Below are 19,016 nucleotides of genomic sequence, written 5' to 3'. Positions count from 1 at the left end.
GCTGCAGTACCGCTTACCTGATGGTAGCGGCTGGAACTGTCCATAGTTGGGGTGGCTAGGGTCTTTGAGAATCCTGCAAGCTTTGGTGACACGATTAATTTGTTGCCGAAAAACCACCTACAATCACGGACATGATTTGTACAGGCTGTTGGGCCCTTATCTGAAGTAGTTCGGCTAAGTGCTTCCATAACATACTATCAAAAAGCATGGAGGAACGAACCAGTTCATTCACTGTCACTCAAAGTAAACATGAATATGACAGGCACATTATTATGGACCTATCAGAGGTCTATTTTCATCTCAGGCCTAAACGAGTGCATATTGTGCACAAGTAGATTGCAATAATACATGCACACAAAGACCATACAGTACAAAACTTTCAGTTTCAGTAAGTGCTACGTAAAGTCCAAGTTGCCTCTCAAATAGGTCTCACCATTACCCAAGGTCACACAGTTCATAGGTCCAACAGCACACAAAGAAACAGGCTGTCAGTGCTAAGCCACAGACAATCCAATATATATATATATATATATATATATATATATATATATATATATATATATATATATATATATATATATATATATATATATATTTCTGATTTTCCCTTTTTCTCCCAATTAAGTGGCCAATGGATCCCTATTTTAGTTCAAACACCCACCCTCGTACTGCATGCGTCCGCCAACTGCATCTCTCCGGCCGGCAGTCTCGAAGGAGACGCCTCCCCGCTTTCGTAACAAGGTGACTCCAGGCCGAACCAGTGCTTTTTCCGACACACACACAGATGCATTCATGTGACGAACACAAGCCGACTCCATCCCCCCTCCCTAAGACAGCGTTGCCAATTATTGCTGCTTCATCGAGTCCGGCCATAATCGGATCTGACGAGACCGGGGTGCGAACCCCGGTCCCCAGTGGGCAACTGCATCGACACAAAGCCGATCCTTAGACCGACCGTTACACCACCGCGGACCCTTGACAATCCAACATATTAAATCACATCTGATGACTTGCTTGCTTCTAATGTAATGTCAATATGCTTTGACAAAGCCAACAGTGGTTAACTATAGTACAATTCAAATCGAACCAGGCTGCTGCTGTAGGTGATTATTTGCTCTTTGCACAGCACAAATGTTAGTCAGCAGACTAGAGGAGGAAGATATTCCTATCTTCTTTTTTCCCCTCTTTTTCTCCCCAATTGTATCCAGCCAATTTCCCCACTCTTCCAAGCCATCCCGGTCACTGCTGTGCCCCCTCTGCTGATCCGGGGAGGGTTCCAGACTACCATATGCCTCCTTCGATACATGTGGAGTCTCCAGCCACTTCTTTTCACCAGGGGGACGTAGCGCATGGGAGGATCACGCTATTCCCCCCAATCCCCCCCCCCAAACAGGCACCCCAACTGACCAGAAAAGGCGCTAGTGCAGTGACTGGGACACATACCCACATCCGGCTTCCTACCCGCAGACATGGCCGATTGTGTATGTAGGGACACCCGACCAAGCCGGAGGTAACACGGGGATTCAAACCACCGATCCCCATGTTGGTAGGCAATGGAATAGACCGCCACACCACCCAGATGCCCCGATATTCCCATCTTCTTACCTTGTAGTGCTGTAGGCTGCTATTTGTTTAGTCCATAAGAGGGTAGCGTCTGGGCCTTAACTGCGCAAAGTCTGTCACCAGATCATCCGTATTTAATGCCTTTACCGGTGTCGATTCCACAGCCATAAGCATGGGCTGGGTCCATCTGTCACCCAACGTTGTTGTTCCGAGATGGTTTTTTTACATGTATTAAAACAAAATAATCTCTCAGTGGATGCTGTAGACAGGCGATGTCACAGCGATTTGTTTTCGTTTCATCCGTTGTCTGATACTCGTCAAATGCAAACTTGCCAGCCTCTGATTTTCTTCCTGGTGATGTTGATAGGTTTAGCTGCGTAATACCCTATTACACACTACAAATTACTAATATGTAACACGGTCAAAAACATATACATGCAAACACCCCAAACGTGCAAGATTAATAGGCTATGTACCTTTATTTACCCAGAGAAGATTTGTTGAGCACATAATGATCAATTTTAAGGCAATACAAGTGAAATTAGTTTATTTTGACTTTATTAAAAAAAAAAAACAACCTGATTTCAAGGTTTGGCAGCTATCATACCTTGCCATACACAATTGATGCCTATATCTGTGGAATCAGTTCTAGTAGTAGTGGTACTGGTATTAGTAGTAATAGTTTTAGTGTCCTGAAAGTATAATATGGCAATCTGTGTCTAGAAATTTGGATCAGATCCAAATATTAGTTTCAGTGTGGATTTTCCTCAATAAGAGTTTACAAATGGAAAGATGACCTTTGCCTTGACATTAACATCAATTTAATCAGATCCCCCCCCCCCTTTTTTTTTTTTCTCCCCGATTGTACTTGGTCAATTACCCCACTCTTCTGAGCCGTCCCGGTCGCTGCTCCACCCCCTCTGCTTATCCAGGGAGGGCTGCAGACTACCACATGCCTCCTCCGATACATGTGGAGTCGCCAGCCGCTTCTTTTCACCTGACAGTGAGGAGTTTCACCGGGGGGACGTAGCGCGTGGGAGGCTCACGCTATTTCCCCCAGTCCCCCCCCCCCCCGAACAGACACCCCGACCGACCAGAGGAGGCGCTAGTGCAGCGACCAAGACACGTACCCACATCCGGCTTCCCACCCGCAGATATGGCCAATTGTGTCTGTAGGAATGCCTGACCAAGCCGGGGGTTACACAGGCATTCGAACGGACAATCCCCGTGTTGGTGGGCAACGGAATATTGAATCAAATTCTATTTGAGGGCTTTTAGTTCTTGTAAATTTAGCAGAATAAGGAACATTCAAAACACAATCATGTTGAATTTAGGTGCAGTTTGAGGTTTGTTTAGCTGCATCAACGCCAGGGCTTCTGAACTGCAAATGAATGTATATGTATTGCTTATTGTGAATATGACATGTACTTCCATGTTTATTGCATATGCATATACTCTATCACATTATTTCCAGTGGGTTATCATTGGGTAAACTGAGCGAGATTTTATCATGCTGTATAGTTTATCATTGAGGCAGCAATATTGATTTCCAAACTTTAAGTGAGTAATGAACATGTTTGGCAATTAAGACTCGGAGCCTAGGCATTGGAGACCAGGACTGTTTTTGAGAAAGTATCTTCAGAGTATGGAGTCTGGGTACTGATCCGGGATCAACTGCATTAAGAAGCTTGGTAATTATACTGCCCAGATCTGAACTCATTTCTTCCTCACTGAGATGGCCTCTCAGTCCCCAGTGTGAACAGAGAATAAAGATGAGACACTCACAGATCTGGATTGAAGGAATTTCCTGTGCTGGTCATGAGCTACAGAGATCTGGCTTATGGTAAGCCGGGAGGATCTCATCCATAATTGATGAATCATGTAGGACATTGTCTTGACAGCCGAGTAGAGACCCAGTCCCTGAGGAACATAAAATTCCATCGTCCTCATCTAGATAAATTGCTGTTTTTTACTTATTTTTTTCCACTGTTAACAACTGCTATTTAACATGCTCTCTCTCTCTCTCTCTCGAGTGGAAGTGCAAGTGAGTGAACGGAGCGACAGCGTTTTTTGCTTCGGTGTGAGTGAAAATTTCCTTGCTTTCTCTTTCTTTTCTGTATCTATTTTCGTGATTAGTTTGTTGTTAGGTGGTCAATTTTTTGGGTGTAGTTTGGTGGTGCGGTTGGCAGCCGGGCACTATGCCCGTTGTCAGTAGTAGTGCGGAGCTGGAGAAGCTGACACGCCGTCATGCAGTTAAGATATTGCCGAGTGTCGGCTGTTCAATGGAGGAGGCCAGCTATGCTGTCGGAGAGGTTGTCGGGTTTGAAAGTGTGAAGTCTGCTTCGCGTATGAACAAAGCTGTTGTCATTTTCTTAGATGACGTGGCCAAAGTTGGAAAAGTTGTGGAAAATGGCGTCGTGATTCGCGACTCTTTCACCCCTGTTCTCCCGCTGGTGAACCTGGCAAAGAAGGTCACTATTTCAAACGCGCCTCCGTTAATTAAGAATGAAGTGTTGGCCACGGAGCTGTCGCGTTTCGGGCAGCTGGTGTCCCCCATTAAATTGGTTCTGCTGGGGTCCAAGTCGCCAAAACTAAGACACGTTGTGTGTCACAGAAGACAGGCGTTCATGATCCTTAAGGACAACACGGGCGATTTAAACCTGACTTTCACGTTCAAAGTGGACGGTTTTAGTTATACCGTGTTTGCCACCTCTGAGACAATGAAATGCTTCGGTTGCGGTGCAGAAGGACATGTGGTTCGGTCTTGCCCTGAGGCCGGACAGCAGACCAGCTCGAACCCGCCCCGACGCGCCACGGCCCGACGCGCCGCGGCCCGAAGCCGAGTCTGACTCGCCCGGTGCACAGCAGTCCGCAGAGAAAGTAGAGGAGACCGAGGCAGACACGCAGGACAGGGAGCAGAGTGAGGAACCGGACCAAGCTAAGAGTCGAAATGATGCCGATAATGCCCAGACCAGAGAGAAACCGGAAAAATGTAAGCTGGCAGAGGAAAGGAAATGTGATAAAGGTAAAATGAACTGTGGTCAGAGTGTGGAAAGTGTGGTCAGTGAGGAACTGGTAGATGGCACCATGTTTATGGAGGAGACTGGTTTAACAGCTAAACGCAGTAAAAGGAAAATGTCTGACAAAGAGCAGGGTAGTGCCAAGGCCAAGAAAGTGTTGGATGATTCATCGGATGAGGGAAGTGAGTGGACACCATCACAAGAGGATGAAACCATTTTTTATCCCCTCGAGACAATTAGGAAATTTTTAACTGACACTAAAGGGCAAAGGGCGGTTAAAACCGAACAGTTCTTCCCCGATTTGAGATCTTTCGTCAGGTCTGTGGCACGACTGAGGAAGGAAGAGGGGGCTTTCACTGACCAAGAGGTTTACCGGCTCAAGAAAATCACGACAAAAGTCAAGGCACAATTAATCAGTGATGGTTAAGACAAAGTTTGTTCTCCTCATATTGTTTGTATGTGCTTTTCTTGTTGCAGAGACAACTTCTTTCCCTTTCATGGCTGATTTGAAGATAGGGTCTTTAAACATAAATGGAGCCAGGAGCGATGTGAAGAGAGCTTCTCTCTTCAAGTTGGTAGAATTGAAAGGGTTGGATGTGGTCTTTATTCAAGAAACTCACAGTGACGCTGTGAATGAAAGTGACTGGAAGAAGGAGTGGCCTGGGGAGGTCTTCCTAAGCCACAAATTAACTAACAGTGGCGGCGTTGGTGTGCTTTTCTCTAAGGGTTTCAGTCCCTCTTCTTCTGAGGTAGAAGAGATAGTGTGTGGTCACATTCTAAAAGTCACAGTACAATATGAGGGTGCGAAATTGATTTTTGTGAATGTTTATGCCCCAGTTTCGGGCGTTGAGAGAATGAGACTGCTGAACACCTTATGTGATGTAATTCACCATTGTACCGATTTCTTTTTGTTTCTGGGAGGTGATTTCAATTGCACGGAAAATGCCAAACTAGACAGGAACCATCTAGAGCCTCATCCCGCTTCATCTGCTAAACTTAAGCGGTTGATTGAAACCCATGGCCTACAGGATGTTTGGAGAGGTTTTTACAAGAGTGACAGGCAGTACACGTGGAGTCACTCCAAGGATAATTTGTTATCTCTGGCCAGACTTGATCGTTTTTATTGCTTCAAACATAAGTTGGTATCTTTAAATCAAGTCAAATAACTCCTGTTGGTTTTTCTGACCATTGTCTTGTTCAGTGCTCTTTTTTCATTCAGAATGTTAAAGTACGGAGTGCATATTGGCATTTTAATACTGGTCTTCTACATGATAGAACTTGCAGAGAGGCTGTTGAGTTTCTTTGGGCTTTGCATGGACAAAGCAAGACCACTTTTTCTTCATTACAGCAATGGTGGGATGTAGGAAAGAGCAAGATAAGACAATTATGTCAGGAGTATACTCGCAATGTCACCAAGTACATTACCAGATCTCTTAAAGAACTGGAGATTGAAGTAGTACAGTTACAGGGTTTAGTGGATTCTACAAGAAATCAAGGGCATATTGAAGCCCTTAAAGCTAAAAAGGCTGCCTTAGCCAACCTGTTGGGCACTACAGCACAGGGAGCTCTGGTCCGTTCACGTTTCATGAATGTGTCTCAAATGGATGCCCCATCACAGTTTTTTTTTGGTTTGGAGCGAAGGAATGGTCAGAGGAAGATCATTCATTCGTTACGCTCTGGCGATGGAACCACAATAACGGGAACCCCTGAGATCCGCAGATATGCCACCTCCTTCTACAATGATCTGTTTAAAAGTGAATTTGTGGAGGATGCAGAGTTGGCCAGTTCTTTTTATGCTGGGCTTCCTCAGGTGGACGGTGATACCAATGCGGTGTTAGATGCAGAACTGTCTCTGAATGAACTGTACACTGCTCTCATGAGCCTGGGCAATTGTAAAGCACCTGGCATTGATGGCCTACCTGTTGAATTTTATAAGTCTTTCTGGTCTGTGGTCGGCAAAGATTTGCTGGAGGTGCTTCAGGACAGTTTGTGCAGAGGACAGCTACCGCTGAGCTGTAGAAGGGCAGTTATCACTTTGCTGCCGAAAAAGGGGGATCTACAAGACCTGAAGAACTGGAGACCTGTATCTCTGCTGTGTGGGGACTATAAAATCCTCTCTAAAGTTTTAGCCTCTAGACTTAGAGAGGTGATGAGTAAGGCCATTCATGTTGACCAGACTTACTGTGTGCCCGGCAGGTTAATAAGTGACAATATCACACTAATTGGGCACGTTTTGGAACTCTCTGGGTCATTGGGTGTAGATACTGGTCTCATTTCCATAGATCAGGAAAAGGCTTTTGACCGGGTTGAACACAAGTACCTGTGGCAGACGCTAAATGCCTTTGGGTTCAGCCCAGGTTTCATAGCCAAGATCCAGGTACTGTACCGTGACATTATGAGTATACTAAAAATTAATGGTGGTTTGGCTGCACCTTTCATTGTACAGAGGGGAGTACGTCAAGGATGCGCACTCTCTGGAATGCTGTACTACCTTTCTATTGAGCCTTTCCTTCACAAACTCAGGGAAAAACTCTCAGCTGTTTTTTTCCCAGGTTGTACCACAGCTGTGAAGGTCTCAGCATATGCAGATGACGTTATGATAATGATTAACAAACAGCGTGATATTGATACCTTGGAGGGGACTGTATGTCTTTTCAATAGTTTGTCATCTGCTAAGGTAAACTGGGAAAAAAGTGAAGCCGTGATGGTTGGGAAAAGGCCACTTGACAATTTAGTTCTACCGGGAGGGCTGATTTGGAAAAAAAGGAGGGATAAAGTACTTGGGAGTTTATTTGGGTGAAGAATCTGTGTTAGAAAAGAACTGGGAGAACATTTTAGAAAAAATAGAAGGCCGGCTTAAAAGGTGGAAGTGGCTCCTACCAAGCATGTCTTACAGAGGGAGGACGCTTGTAATCAACAATCTAGTATCCTCCTCATTATGGCACAGATTAGTTTGTGTTGACCCCCCTCCAAATTTACTTGCAAGAATTCAAGCTGTTTTAGTTGATTTTTTTTGGGATAAATTACATTGGATTCCCCAGGCTGTCCTGGACAAGGACAAGGACGTGCACATTTGGCCAGTAGAGGCGCTGCGTTCCGCCTTCAATTCCTCCAGAGACTGCTTTATGGCCCGAAAGACTTGGTGTGGAGACCACTGGCACACATAGTGTTGCAGAAGTTTGGTGGTTTGGGACTGCATGACTCACTGTTCCTCATGGATTTGAAGACTGTGAAGTTTCAAACCCTGCCACCTTTCTACCGCGGTGTCTTCACAGTGTGGAAGATGGTGGTGAAAGAGAGGACAAAGCAATGCGACTCCCTGTACTGGTTGTTGAGGGAGCCTGTGGCGCATGGAGGACGTCTGAACACACCCTGCTGGGCAGGATCGGCAGTCACAGAAGTGTTTTGCAGAGCAGGTTTTCTAACCCTTGAATCGGTGGTGAACACTGCTGGACCTGACTTGTGCAATGCAGCTGCTCTTGCGGCTGGTCTGGGAGTGCATTCTGTGAGGATCATCAACAGGCTGCTTGACCACTGGAGACGCTGTCTGACGAGACATGAATCCGTCCTGTTAAATGAATACAGCAATGGTTTGATCGTGCCTAATGTAGATGATCCTTTTCCTTGTTTAAGTATTCGTCCCAGCTTTGATGACTGTTCAGGTTTTTTTTTTTACTGAGAAGAGAAGTACTTTTCTAAATTTAGAAGAAGCAAAAGGCAAATTACTGTATGGAATGATGGTTAAATGTCTAAACAAGGGTAAACTACACGACCGAGTCGACACACCTTGGCGAAGTCATCTGGGCTTGGGAGTCGATGTCAGACCTGCTTGGAGGGGTTTATATAAACCACCATTAACAAAGAAGGTTGCTGACTTGCAGTGGAGGATTGTGCATGGGATAGTAGCAGTTAATGCTTTTCTCTCTGTTATTGGTCAGGGTGTGAGTGATAAATGTATTTTTTGCCCTTACAAAGAAACTGTTTTCCACTGTTACCTGGAGTGCGTGCGCCTGGTACCACTGTTCATGTTGTTGGAGAGTTTATTCAGAAAGGTAGGGGAGGTTTTCTCCAAGCACACTTTCATTCTGGGGTTTGTGTATAAACGTACTGTGAAAGACAAATGTCAACTGATGAATTTCATCCTGGGACAAGCGAAACTGGCCATATATGTAAGCAGAAAAAGAAAGATAGAAGACTCAGTAGACACTGATGTAAAGCTGCTGTTTACTAGAATGGTAAAAGCCAGGATGATTCTTGATTTCAATTATTACAAAGAAATGAAAGATACCCAGCAATTCAGTGCTATCTGGGCTTACAGGGAAGGGTTGTGCTCAGTAAAAGATGACCAACTTGTTTTTTCTGGAGAATTGATGTGATTTACCTTTTATTTTCTACGCAATTTATTTATTGGCTTGTGGTTTGAATGTGATTGTATTTTTCTAAAATAAAAGTCACTTTTTAAAAATAAAAAAATCTCTCTCTCTCTCTCTCTCTCTCTCTCTCTCTCTCTCTCTCTCTCTCTCTCTCTCTCTCTCTCTCTCTCTCTCTCTCTCTCTCTCTCTCTCTCACACACACACGATTGTATGTATAACTCACCATATCACCAAAGTGGATATTGTGCCATGTGAAATTTACCCTCACAGTAGCTGAGATGTGCACAGTGTTAAAATGTCTTTGTACCTGCGGGGTTTATCTGCTTATGTATTAAGACATATGCACACACAGACTTTTTCATTGCCCCTTCTCTCAGTACCTATCTCAGCAGAAACTATCATAGGAGAGTCAGGTAAAGAAGAGCTGAAGGTGTGTGTGTGTGTGTGGGTGTGTGAGAGAGAGAGTCAGTAGGGGGGCGAGGGTCTGATAGTGAGGGAAGACAGAGAGGGGGATCATGTTGCAACTCTGAGGGATGTGTGTGAGTGAGATAAAGAGAGGATGAACACGATCAGAAGGGATAAACCTTGGTTAGAGTCCTTGGCAGTATCTCCCCCAGCCAGCTAAGACAGCCTCACACATGCACATGCACATGTGTGAGGCTGTGCATGTGCCCCCCATGCTCATTCTTTGCACATAGCTCATAGGTGATGCTTTTCTCTACCTATTGTTCATTTAGTTCTTTCATTCTCTTTCTGAAATGGGTACCTGTGCTTTCACAGCCTTACATTTAATGAATATGTAAATGCTGTGGTAAGTGTGTAGTGTCAAGTTAGTTTTGTGGTGAGTCACAAATAATGGTATTTTTATTTTTTTTGGTTGTTGTTGTCTTCCTCCCAGTATGTGTATTGATGAAGTACATCCCTTGGAAGACCCATAATTTGACTTTGCAGATAGCTTAGCACTATAAGGATAGCTCTCTTGTTGAAACTCTTTTTCTTTTTTTAATGACTGATCTCTCTCTCTCTCTCTCCCCCGTATGAGTTCATCCTCTGATTTGAAATCTCTTGTTTGTCGTTAATAATTTCACTGTAGAGGGACATAACATCTGTTATCTGTTTTGTCTGTATCTTTCAGTGGCGTTTGATGACTGTGCCGGAAACAAAGACGTGACATTTGAGGTGTCGGACCCCAGCTTCTATGTGAATGGGGATCGCTACCTCGTTCTGAATCGCAACATCCCACATAGCAAGCCGATCCTGTTCATCCATGGCCTCAGTGCACATGCAGACGACCTGGCGCAGGTGGATGTCACAGGACAGACAGTCCGATCCACTCAAACACTCAGGGTGAGCCAAAGCACTCCATATGTGTATGTCTCTGTGTGGGTGATGCACATGTTTTTGTTTTTTCTTTTATTGATTTATCTGCTCTTTCTAGTGGAATTGTTAACCACCCCAGACGAACTGGTCTGTCATTACAATGATACACTTAAAAGTCTTTTAAACGATCTTGCTCTTTTAAAAACCCGGTCTGTTTCCTTTACCCACTCTGCCCCTTGGTTTACACCCACACTATGCCAGCTTAAAGCTAAAGGCCGTGTCTGGAACACCTTTACATGAAAACTAGCCTTGTTGTTCATAAAGACATGTATAAGGACCACATACTTCATTATAAGGAGGCTCTGGCCGCAGCTAAATCCTCTTATAATGCAAATTTAATTAGATCAGATGAAGGGAACTCTAGAGCCCTGTTTTCCATGGTAAACAATATTTTACAGTCACCAGACACTCTTGCACCTCACCTGTATTCAGTTGCTCAATGTAACACCTTCATGACCTTTTTTAATGCCAAAATCGAAAATATTCATCAGCATTGACCTTGTCGAACAATACCACATACAGTTCATCTTATTCACCCTTCTATATGTTCCCCTCTCTTCTTCACTATCTAGTTTTAAACTCCCAACTGTTGCTGAAATATCTGGTCTTATTAACAAATCCATATCATCTACCTGTCCGCTAGACCCCCCTTCCTACTCATTTAGTAAAAGCCTGTCTACCTTCTCTATCCTCTTTAGTAACTGATTTCATACATTCCTCCCTTACCTCTGGTCTTGTTCCCTCATCTCTCAAAACAGCTGCAATAACTCCAACAATACTCAAGAAACCTGGTGCAGACCCCAACAATTTGAATAATTTTCAAACAATCTCAAATTGACCATTTCTTTCTAAAATACTTGAAAAAACAGTCACAACTCAGGTACACACTCACTTGACTAACAACCATCTGTTTGAACAATATACAAACAACCAATGGTGGGATAGAAAACATTACAATCAACGGGTAGGGTTTAGGGCTTGTTTTGAAAAACCAAGGATTTAAAAGGCCAGGGCACTGTTGACATAGCATGCATTTAAAATATAACAAGATAACGTCAATTGGGGTAATTTGTGTATATCATATAGTGGAGTGGTGTTGGGGCGCAGTTGGAAGGGCAGACAGTTAAAATATAAAAATATGACTAATAAATGTTACATGTGTATCATCTAATGGAAGGGAGTGGGATAAAAAAGACATTGTTTTACTTGTAATTACAAAGTTGTTTCTGTGTCTAGAGCTGGTGGCCAATTACAGTAGAAATTAACACAATACAATACAATAGAAATGAATGAACAATAGAAATGAATTGAGCACTATCTGTAGACACAGAAAAAAATATTCGTTCATTCATTCATTCATCTTCAGCCACTTCTCCGGGGTAGGGTCGCAGTGGCAGCAAGCTAAGTAGGGCACTCCAGACATCCCTCTCCCCAGCAACACCCTCCAGCTCCTCCTGGGGGATGCCAACACGTTCCCAGACCAGATTGGACATGTAGTTCCTCCAGTGAGTTCTGGGTCTATCCCGGGATCTCCTCTCAGTTGGCTGTGCCCAGAAAACCTCCAAAGGAAGGCGCCCAGGAGGCATCCTAATCAGATGCCCGAACCACCTCAACTGGCTCCTTTTGATATGAAGGAGCAGCGGCTCTACTCCAAGCTCCCTCCCGATGTCCGAGCTCCTCACCCTATCTCTAAGGCTGAGCCCAGACACCCTACGGAGGAAACTCATTTCAGCCACTTGTATCCGCGATCTCACCCTATTGGTCGCTACCCAAAGCTCATGACCATAGGTGAGGGTTGGAACGAAGATTGACTGGTAAATTGAGAGCTTTGCCTCCCAGCTCAGCCCCCTCTTCACCGCAATGGTCTGGTACAACGGCCGCATTACTGCTGATGCTGCACCAATCCGCCTGTCAATCTCTTACTCCATCCTACCCTCACTCGTGAACAAGACCCCGAGATACTTGAACTCCTTCACTTGGGGCAACAACTCATCCCTAACCCGGAGGGAGCAATCCACGATTTTCCGGTAGAGAACCATAAAACTATCATCAGCTGTCAAATTTTGAGAGCCGATGATTGCTTATGGCATGAAACAGGCTTGTACTGAATTTACTTGAATCACTGGATTATATATCAAATCAATTTTATTTGTATAGCCCAATATCACAAATTTGCCTCAGTATGCTTAACAGCAACACAACATCCTGTCCTTAGACCAGCGGTCGGGAACCTATGGCTCGCGAGCCATATATGGCTCTTCCGGTGACGGCATATGGCTCCCAGACAATTTTGAGTTGAAAAATTTTTTTTTTTAAATCAGTTTGGAACTGATTTTAAAATACTTGTGATATTTCTTAATAATACTGTGTCATTTTAAAGTAAACAGAAATTAGTTTTGAAGATAAATTTCACGGGTCACGGGTTACCCGTGGGTCGGGTCGGGAACCAATGGCTCGCGAGCATGTCCGGGTCATTGTAAAGGTGAAGAAATCAATTTTATCAGATAGCCAACTAGTTTATGTGCTTCAACCCTTGTAACGGAAAAGATGGCGAAAAGAAAAAAAGATGATGATTACCGTGCATTCCAGGCTGAGTGGACAGAGGAATTTGCATTTGTGGAGAGAGCAGGATCTGCGGTATGTCTAATATGCAATGATAAAATTGCATCGATGAAACGGTCAAATATAAAGCGGCACTTCGATACGCACCATGCTTCATTTGCATGGAAATATCCAGCGGGGGACAGCAGGAAAAGGGCATGCGAGGAGCTACAGCGGAGAGTGCAAACGAGTCAGCAGCAACTACGTGTGTGGACCAAGCAAGGTGACGGGAATTCCGCTAGCTTTGCGGGTGCTTTGGCAATAGTAAGGAATGGAAAGTCATTCACAGATGGCGAGTATGCCAAAACACTCATGCTTGATGTGGCCAATGAACTGTTTGATGACTTCCCAAATAAAGACAAGATAATCAAACGAATAAAAGACATGCCCCTGTCAGCAAGAACTGTGCACGATCGTAGCATCATGATGGCAAATCAAGTCGAGGAAACACAAATTAAGGACATAAACGCCGGGACATACTTTTCTCTCGCGTTAGATGAGTCAACAGACGTTAGCCATCTATCTCAGTGCAGTATAATTGCCAGGTATGCTGCAGGTGACACACTGCGTGAGGAAAGCTTGGCTGTTTTGCCAATGAAAGGGACAACAAGAGGAGAGGATTTATTCACGTCTTTCATGGAGTTTGCTAAAGAAAAAAAAACTACCGATGGATAAACTTATTTCTGTCTGTACTGACGGTGCACCCTGTATGTTGGGGAAGAACAAAGGATTTGTAGCGCTTCTCCGTGAACATGAAAAGAGAGCCATCCTAAGTTTTCATTGCATCCTGCACCAGGAGGCGCTTTGCGCTCAGACGTGTGGCCAGGAGCTTGGTGAGGTGATGTCGCTGGTCATTCGAGTGGTCAACTTTATTGTTGCCCGAGCTTTAAATGATCGCCAGTTTAAAGCTCTGTTAGAAGAAGTTGGGAATCATTATCCCGGTCTGCTTTTACACAGCAACGTGCGTTGGTTGTCAAGGGGGAAGGTGCTCAGCCGTTTTGCAGCTTGCCTGAGTGAAATCCGGACTTTTCTTGAAATGAAAGGCGTCAAGCATCCTGAGCTAGACAACACTGACTGGCTCCTGCAGTTTCACTATCTCGTGGACATAACTGGCCATCTGAACCAGCTCAAGTGAAAATGCAAGGTATTGGAAATACAATCTCATCCCTTCAACAAGCAGTGTTTGCATTTGAAAGCAAGCTGGAAGTCTTTCTCAGGGACATTGAAACAGGTCGTCTTCTGCACTTTGAAAGACTGCAACAATTTAGAGATGCATGCTTAGCAAGTGACTCCACTCAACATCTGGATCTCCAGCAGCTAGCTGGCTTTACGTCCAATCTCCTGCAGTCATTCAAAGCACGTTTTGGAGAATTTCGTGCGCGCACTGGTCTTTTCAAGTTCATCACTCATCCACATGAGTGTGCAGTGGACAAAATCGACCTGACATGCATCCCCGGGGTCTCTATCGGAGACGTTGAGCTGGAAGTTGCTGACCTGAAGGCATCAGACATGTGGATGAGTAAATTCAAGTCACTTAATGGAGGGTTGGAAAGTCTTGCGCGACTGCGAGCAGAGCTGGCGAGGGGACACAAGTGGACAGAAATGAAAAAATCTTCAACCTGAAGACCAGCTGATTCTTAAAACTTGGAACGAGCTTCCTGTGACACACCACACAATGCAGCGTGTGAGTATTGACCATGTTTGGCTCTACATATGCATGTGAGCAGTCATTCTCGCATGTGAGGAACATTAAGACCAACCTACGCTCACGTTTAACTGATGGAAGCCTCAACGCCTGCATGAAGCTCAACCTCACCACGTATGAACCAGACTACAAGGCCATCAGCAAAACCATGCAGCACCAGAAGTCGCATTAAAAGTAAGACATATTTAATTTATTATACGTTAGAAATACTATATGGCTCTCAATGAAATATATTTAGAAATATTTGGCTTTTATGGCTCTCCCAGTCAAAAAGGTTCCTGACCCCTGCCTTAGACCCTCTCATTGGATAAAGAAAAACTCCCTAAAAAAAACCCTTTAACAGGGAGAAAAAATAGGAAGAAACCTCAGGGAGAGCAACAGAGGAGGGATCCCTCTCCCAAGATGGACAGCGTGCAATGGATGTTGTGTTCACGCAATTTACATAATACAACATTGAAAGAGGATAACAGAATTATAATGGACATACAATTTATGAAGAACATGATGCACAGGATGCCAAGCAGTGTCCACGTGCCAACGGAGCAGTCCAGGACCCAAGCCACGCGACCAGCATCATCATGTAATAAGAAAAACTTAGGTGAGGAGTGGAAGGGCAGGCAGCATCCAAATGGCGGCCACCATCACCACGGAGACCTGGGAGGAGAACCGACTGCACATGCATGCAAGAGAGACTCACATGACACCATTCAAACACAGAAAAAGAGAAAGGAGAAGACATCATTCAGAGAGAGAGAAAAGACATGTTACAGAAGAGAACAGTTTGCAATAGTCATTAGCCATAATCAATTAAGTCATAAATTCGTCATAATCTAAACTCGATAATCTCGTCGGCAGAAGAGTGGTTGGTAAATTCATTGAGACAGAAAACCAACCCGCCATCCAGTACAGGTTGTGAAGCACTCAACTTAAAGGCAACTAATTGTAAACTAAGGCAAAAAGATGAGTTTTAAGTTTGGATTTAAAGGACTCAACAGACTCCGATTGTCTGATGCGAGCAGGCAGTTTATTCCACAAAAATGGGGCCCGATAGAAAAAGGCCCTGCCACCAGCTGACTTCTTTTTATACAGGTGCATCTCAAAAAATTAGAATATTGTGGAAAAGTTCATTATTTTCTGTAATTTAATTCAAAAGTGAAACTTTCATATGTTCTAGATTCATTACACATAAAGTGAAATATGTCAAGCCTTTTTTTGTTTTAATCTTGATGATTACGGCTTACAGCTCATGAAAACCAAAAATCTAGTATCTCAAAATATTAGAATATTACATAAGACCAATCAAAAAAAGGATTCATAATTCAGAAATGTCTACCTTCTGAAAAGCATGTTCATTTATGCATTCAATACTTGGTCGGGGCTCCTTTTGCACAAATTACTGCGTCAATGCGGCGTGGCATGGAGGCAATCAGCCTGTGGCACTGCCGAGGTATTATGGACGCCCAGGTTGTTTTCATAGCGGCCTTCAGCTCGTCTGCATTGTTGGGTCTGGTGTCTCTCATCTTCCTCTTGACAATACTCCATAGACTCTCTATGGGGTTCAGGTCAGGTGAGTTGGCTGGGCTGGCCAAACAAGCACAGTAATACCATTGTAGTTTTGGCACTGTGGGCAGGTGCCAAGTCCTGCTGGAAAATGAAATCAGCATCTCCATAAAGCTTGTCAGCAGAAAGAAGCATGAAGTGCTCTGTGATCTTCTGGTAGATGGCTGCGTTCACTGGGCTTGATGAAACACAGTGGACCAAAACCAGCAGAATACATGGCACCCCAAATCATCATTGACTGTGGAAACTTCACACTGGACTTAAAGCAACTTGGATTCTGTGCCTCTCCACTCTTCTTGCAGACTATGGGACCTTGATTTCCAAATGAAATGCAACGTTTACTTTCATCTGAAAAGAGGACTTTGGACCACTGACCAACGGTCCAGTTCTTTTTCTCCTTAGCTCAGGTAAGATGCTTCTGACGTTGTCTCTGGTTCAGCAGTGGCTTGACACTAGGAATGTGACACTTGTAGCCCAGTTCCTAGGCATGCCTGTGCGTGGTGGCTCTTGATGCACTGACTCCAGACCACTCCTTGTGAAGCTCCCCCAAGTTCTTGAATAGGCCTTGCTTGACAATCCTCTCAAGGCTGCGGTCATCCCTGTTGCTTGTGCACCTTTTCCTACTGCACTTTTCCCTTCTAGTCAACTTTCTTTCCATGGCTATGCTTTGATACAGCACTCTGCAAACAGCCAGCCCCTTCAGCAATGCCCTTCTGTGGCTTATGGGGTATTGTCAAGAGGAAGATGAGAGACACCAGACCCAACAATGCAGACGAGCTGATTGCCTCCATGCCCTGCCGGATTGATGCAGTAATTTGTGCAAAAGGAGCCCCGACCAAGTATTGAGTGCATAAATGAACATACTTTTCAGAAGGTCGACATTTCTGTATTATAAGTCCTTTTTTTGATTGGTCTTATGTAATATTCTAATATTTTGAGATACTGGATATTTGATTTTCATGAGCTGTAAGCCATAATCATCAAAATTAAAACAAAAAAGGCTTGATATATTTAACTTCATGTGTAATGAATCTAGAATTTATGAAAGTTTAACTTTTTGAATTAAACTACAGAAAATAATGAATTTTTCCACAATATTCTAATTTTCTGAGACGTACTTGTACTGCTTTCGGCTGCTCTTGTTAGGGGGGCGCCATAACGGATCATCCGTTTCCATCTCTTCCTGTTCTCTGCATCTTCCTCTGTCACACCAGCCACCTCTTCTTCCTCTCCCGCTGCCTCTGGACATGCCTTTCCCCTCTCTTTCTATTTGCCTTATGTGTTTTGTGGAGTGTTTGTGTGTTTAAATGTTGCCGCTGCTACACAACAACTGCCCCTCTGGGTACAAATAAAACCTACTTGACTTCTTGACTTAACTTCTTGACTTCTCCTTCGCCCAACAGTAGCATAGTTTCCACTGACACCCAGCTGGTCAACAGTACCAGTGGCGGTCGATTGTAACCCAGGCCTCAACCGATCCAGTGTGGACATCTGATTTATGCTCGGTATATTTGATTTGGCAAAGGTTTTACGTTGGATGCCCTTTCTGGCGCAACCCTCCCAGCTTATCTGGGCTTGGAACCAGCGCTAAGAATGCACTGGCTGGGCGTGTGTGTGTGTGTGTGTGTGTATATATATATATATATATATATATATATATATATATATACCCTTTATTCCTCATGTGAAAAAAAAGAAAATCTCTGAATCATCCAATTATCAATCACATTCATGGACTTCATGCACAATAAAAGGACAGAAGAGAAGAGCCACACTTAAATTCATAAATTAAATTTTGCCATTCAGTTCAGTCAATTTGAAAAAAAAATCAATGTAAAACTAGTCCACAACACAAATGCTTCATTCCAAATCATGATTTCTCCCAAATCAAAACCAAAACAGTTATTCTCGTGGCAAATTTAACATTCTCAGTTCAGCTGGTAATCCATCAAAAGTTAGTGTCAGTTAGAAATGGAAAAAATAAGCAGCAGTCATAAAATTAGTCAAGTAGTCTGTTTCGGGCAAACTGTTATAAGAACTGTGCTTGATGTTTTCAGCAACCTTCTGGTAGCCTTCTGGTGCAAGTATAATCCTTCTGCTTGGTTAATTTTCACACAGCCAGGGGATCCGTTCAGTTTGAATACTTTCCACACCAAAACACCACGGATTTAATGCTATGCATTGATAACTCTTAATGTTTGAATACCTTCTTCACTGAAACACAAAGGACATACCCAGATGAAACAAATAATGGCTGCCAACAATGTTCTACAGAGGAAAGGACACATGTCAGTACTTCCTTGTAGGGTTCTGTTGTGCACATGGTCAGATTCACCTTCACTTGTGTGAAGTTTAACAAAGGGCTTGGCAAGCCAATAGTTGGCTGGTCAGACTAATGGTTGGCAGATGATTTACAGATTACTTAACTGGTTGATTCGGACAGATTCGCAGTGTGCTTGTCCAAACATTAAAACATACAAGTGTACATGATTTTGGCCAGTTCTCAATTCATTAATGGTCCATTTAAGGGTTAAGACTTCAGATTTAGGGTTAGGCTTAGAATTAGGGTAAGGTTAAGGTTGAGTTTAGAGTAAGGGTTAGGCATGTCGTTCTGGTGGTTAAGGTTAGGGTTAAGGGCTAGGGAATGAATGTAGTAAGTGAGAGGTCATCACAAAGACAGAAGTACAAGAGTGTGTGTGTGTGTGTGCTATGTACACATGTACACGTGTACAGAATTTGTTATAAAAGCCTGTGCATCTTATACAAACACCACCCACCTCCTTTGTTTAAAAAAAACCCAGAACAACTGAATTT

General features: G+C 43.7%; 1 protein-coding gene across 1 annotated transcript in view; it reads left to right on the top strand.

Moving 5' to 3' along the window:
• The window catches only part of cdh13 (cadherin 13, H-cadherin (heart)), a 678,090-nt gene that overhangs the window by 57,916 nt on the left and 601,158 nt on the right, over positions 1 to 19,016 (top strand). The window contains 1 exon segment of the mRNA XM_056282406.1: positions 10,092 to 10,303. Coding sequence (XP_056138381.1) covers positions 10,092 to 10,303 — 212 coding nt within the window.

The sequence above is a fragment of the Lampris incognitus genome, chromosome 6 (genome assembly GCF_029633865.1).
Source record: "Lampris incognitus isolate fLamInc1 chromosome 6, fLamInc1.hap2, whole genome shotgun sequence".
NCBI lineage: Eukaryota > Metazoa > Chordata > Actinopteri > Lampriformes > Lampridae > Lampris > Lampris incognitus.
This window is presented reverse-complemented; position numbering and strand designations above follow the sequence as displayed.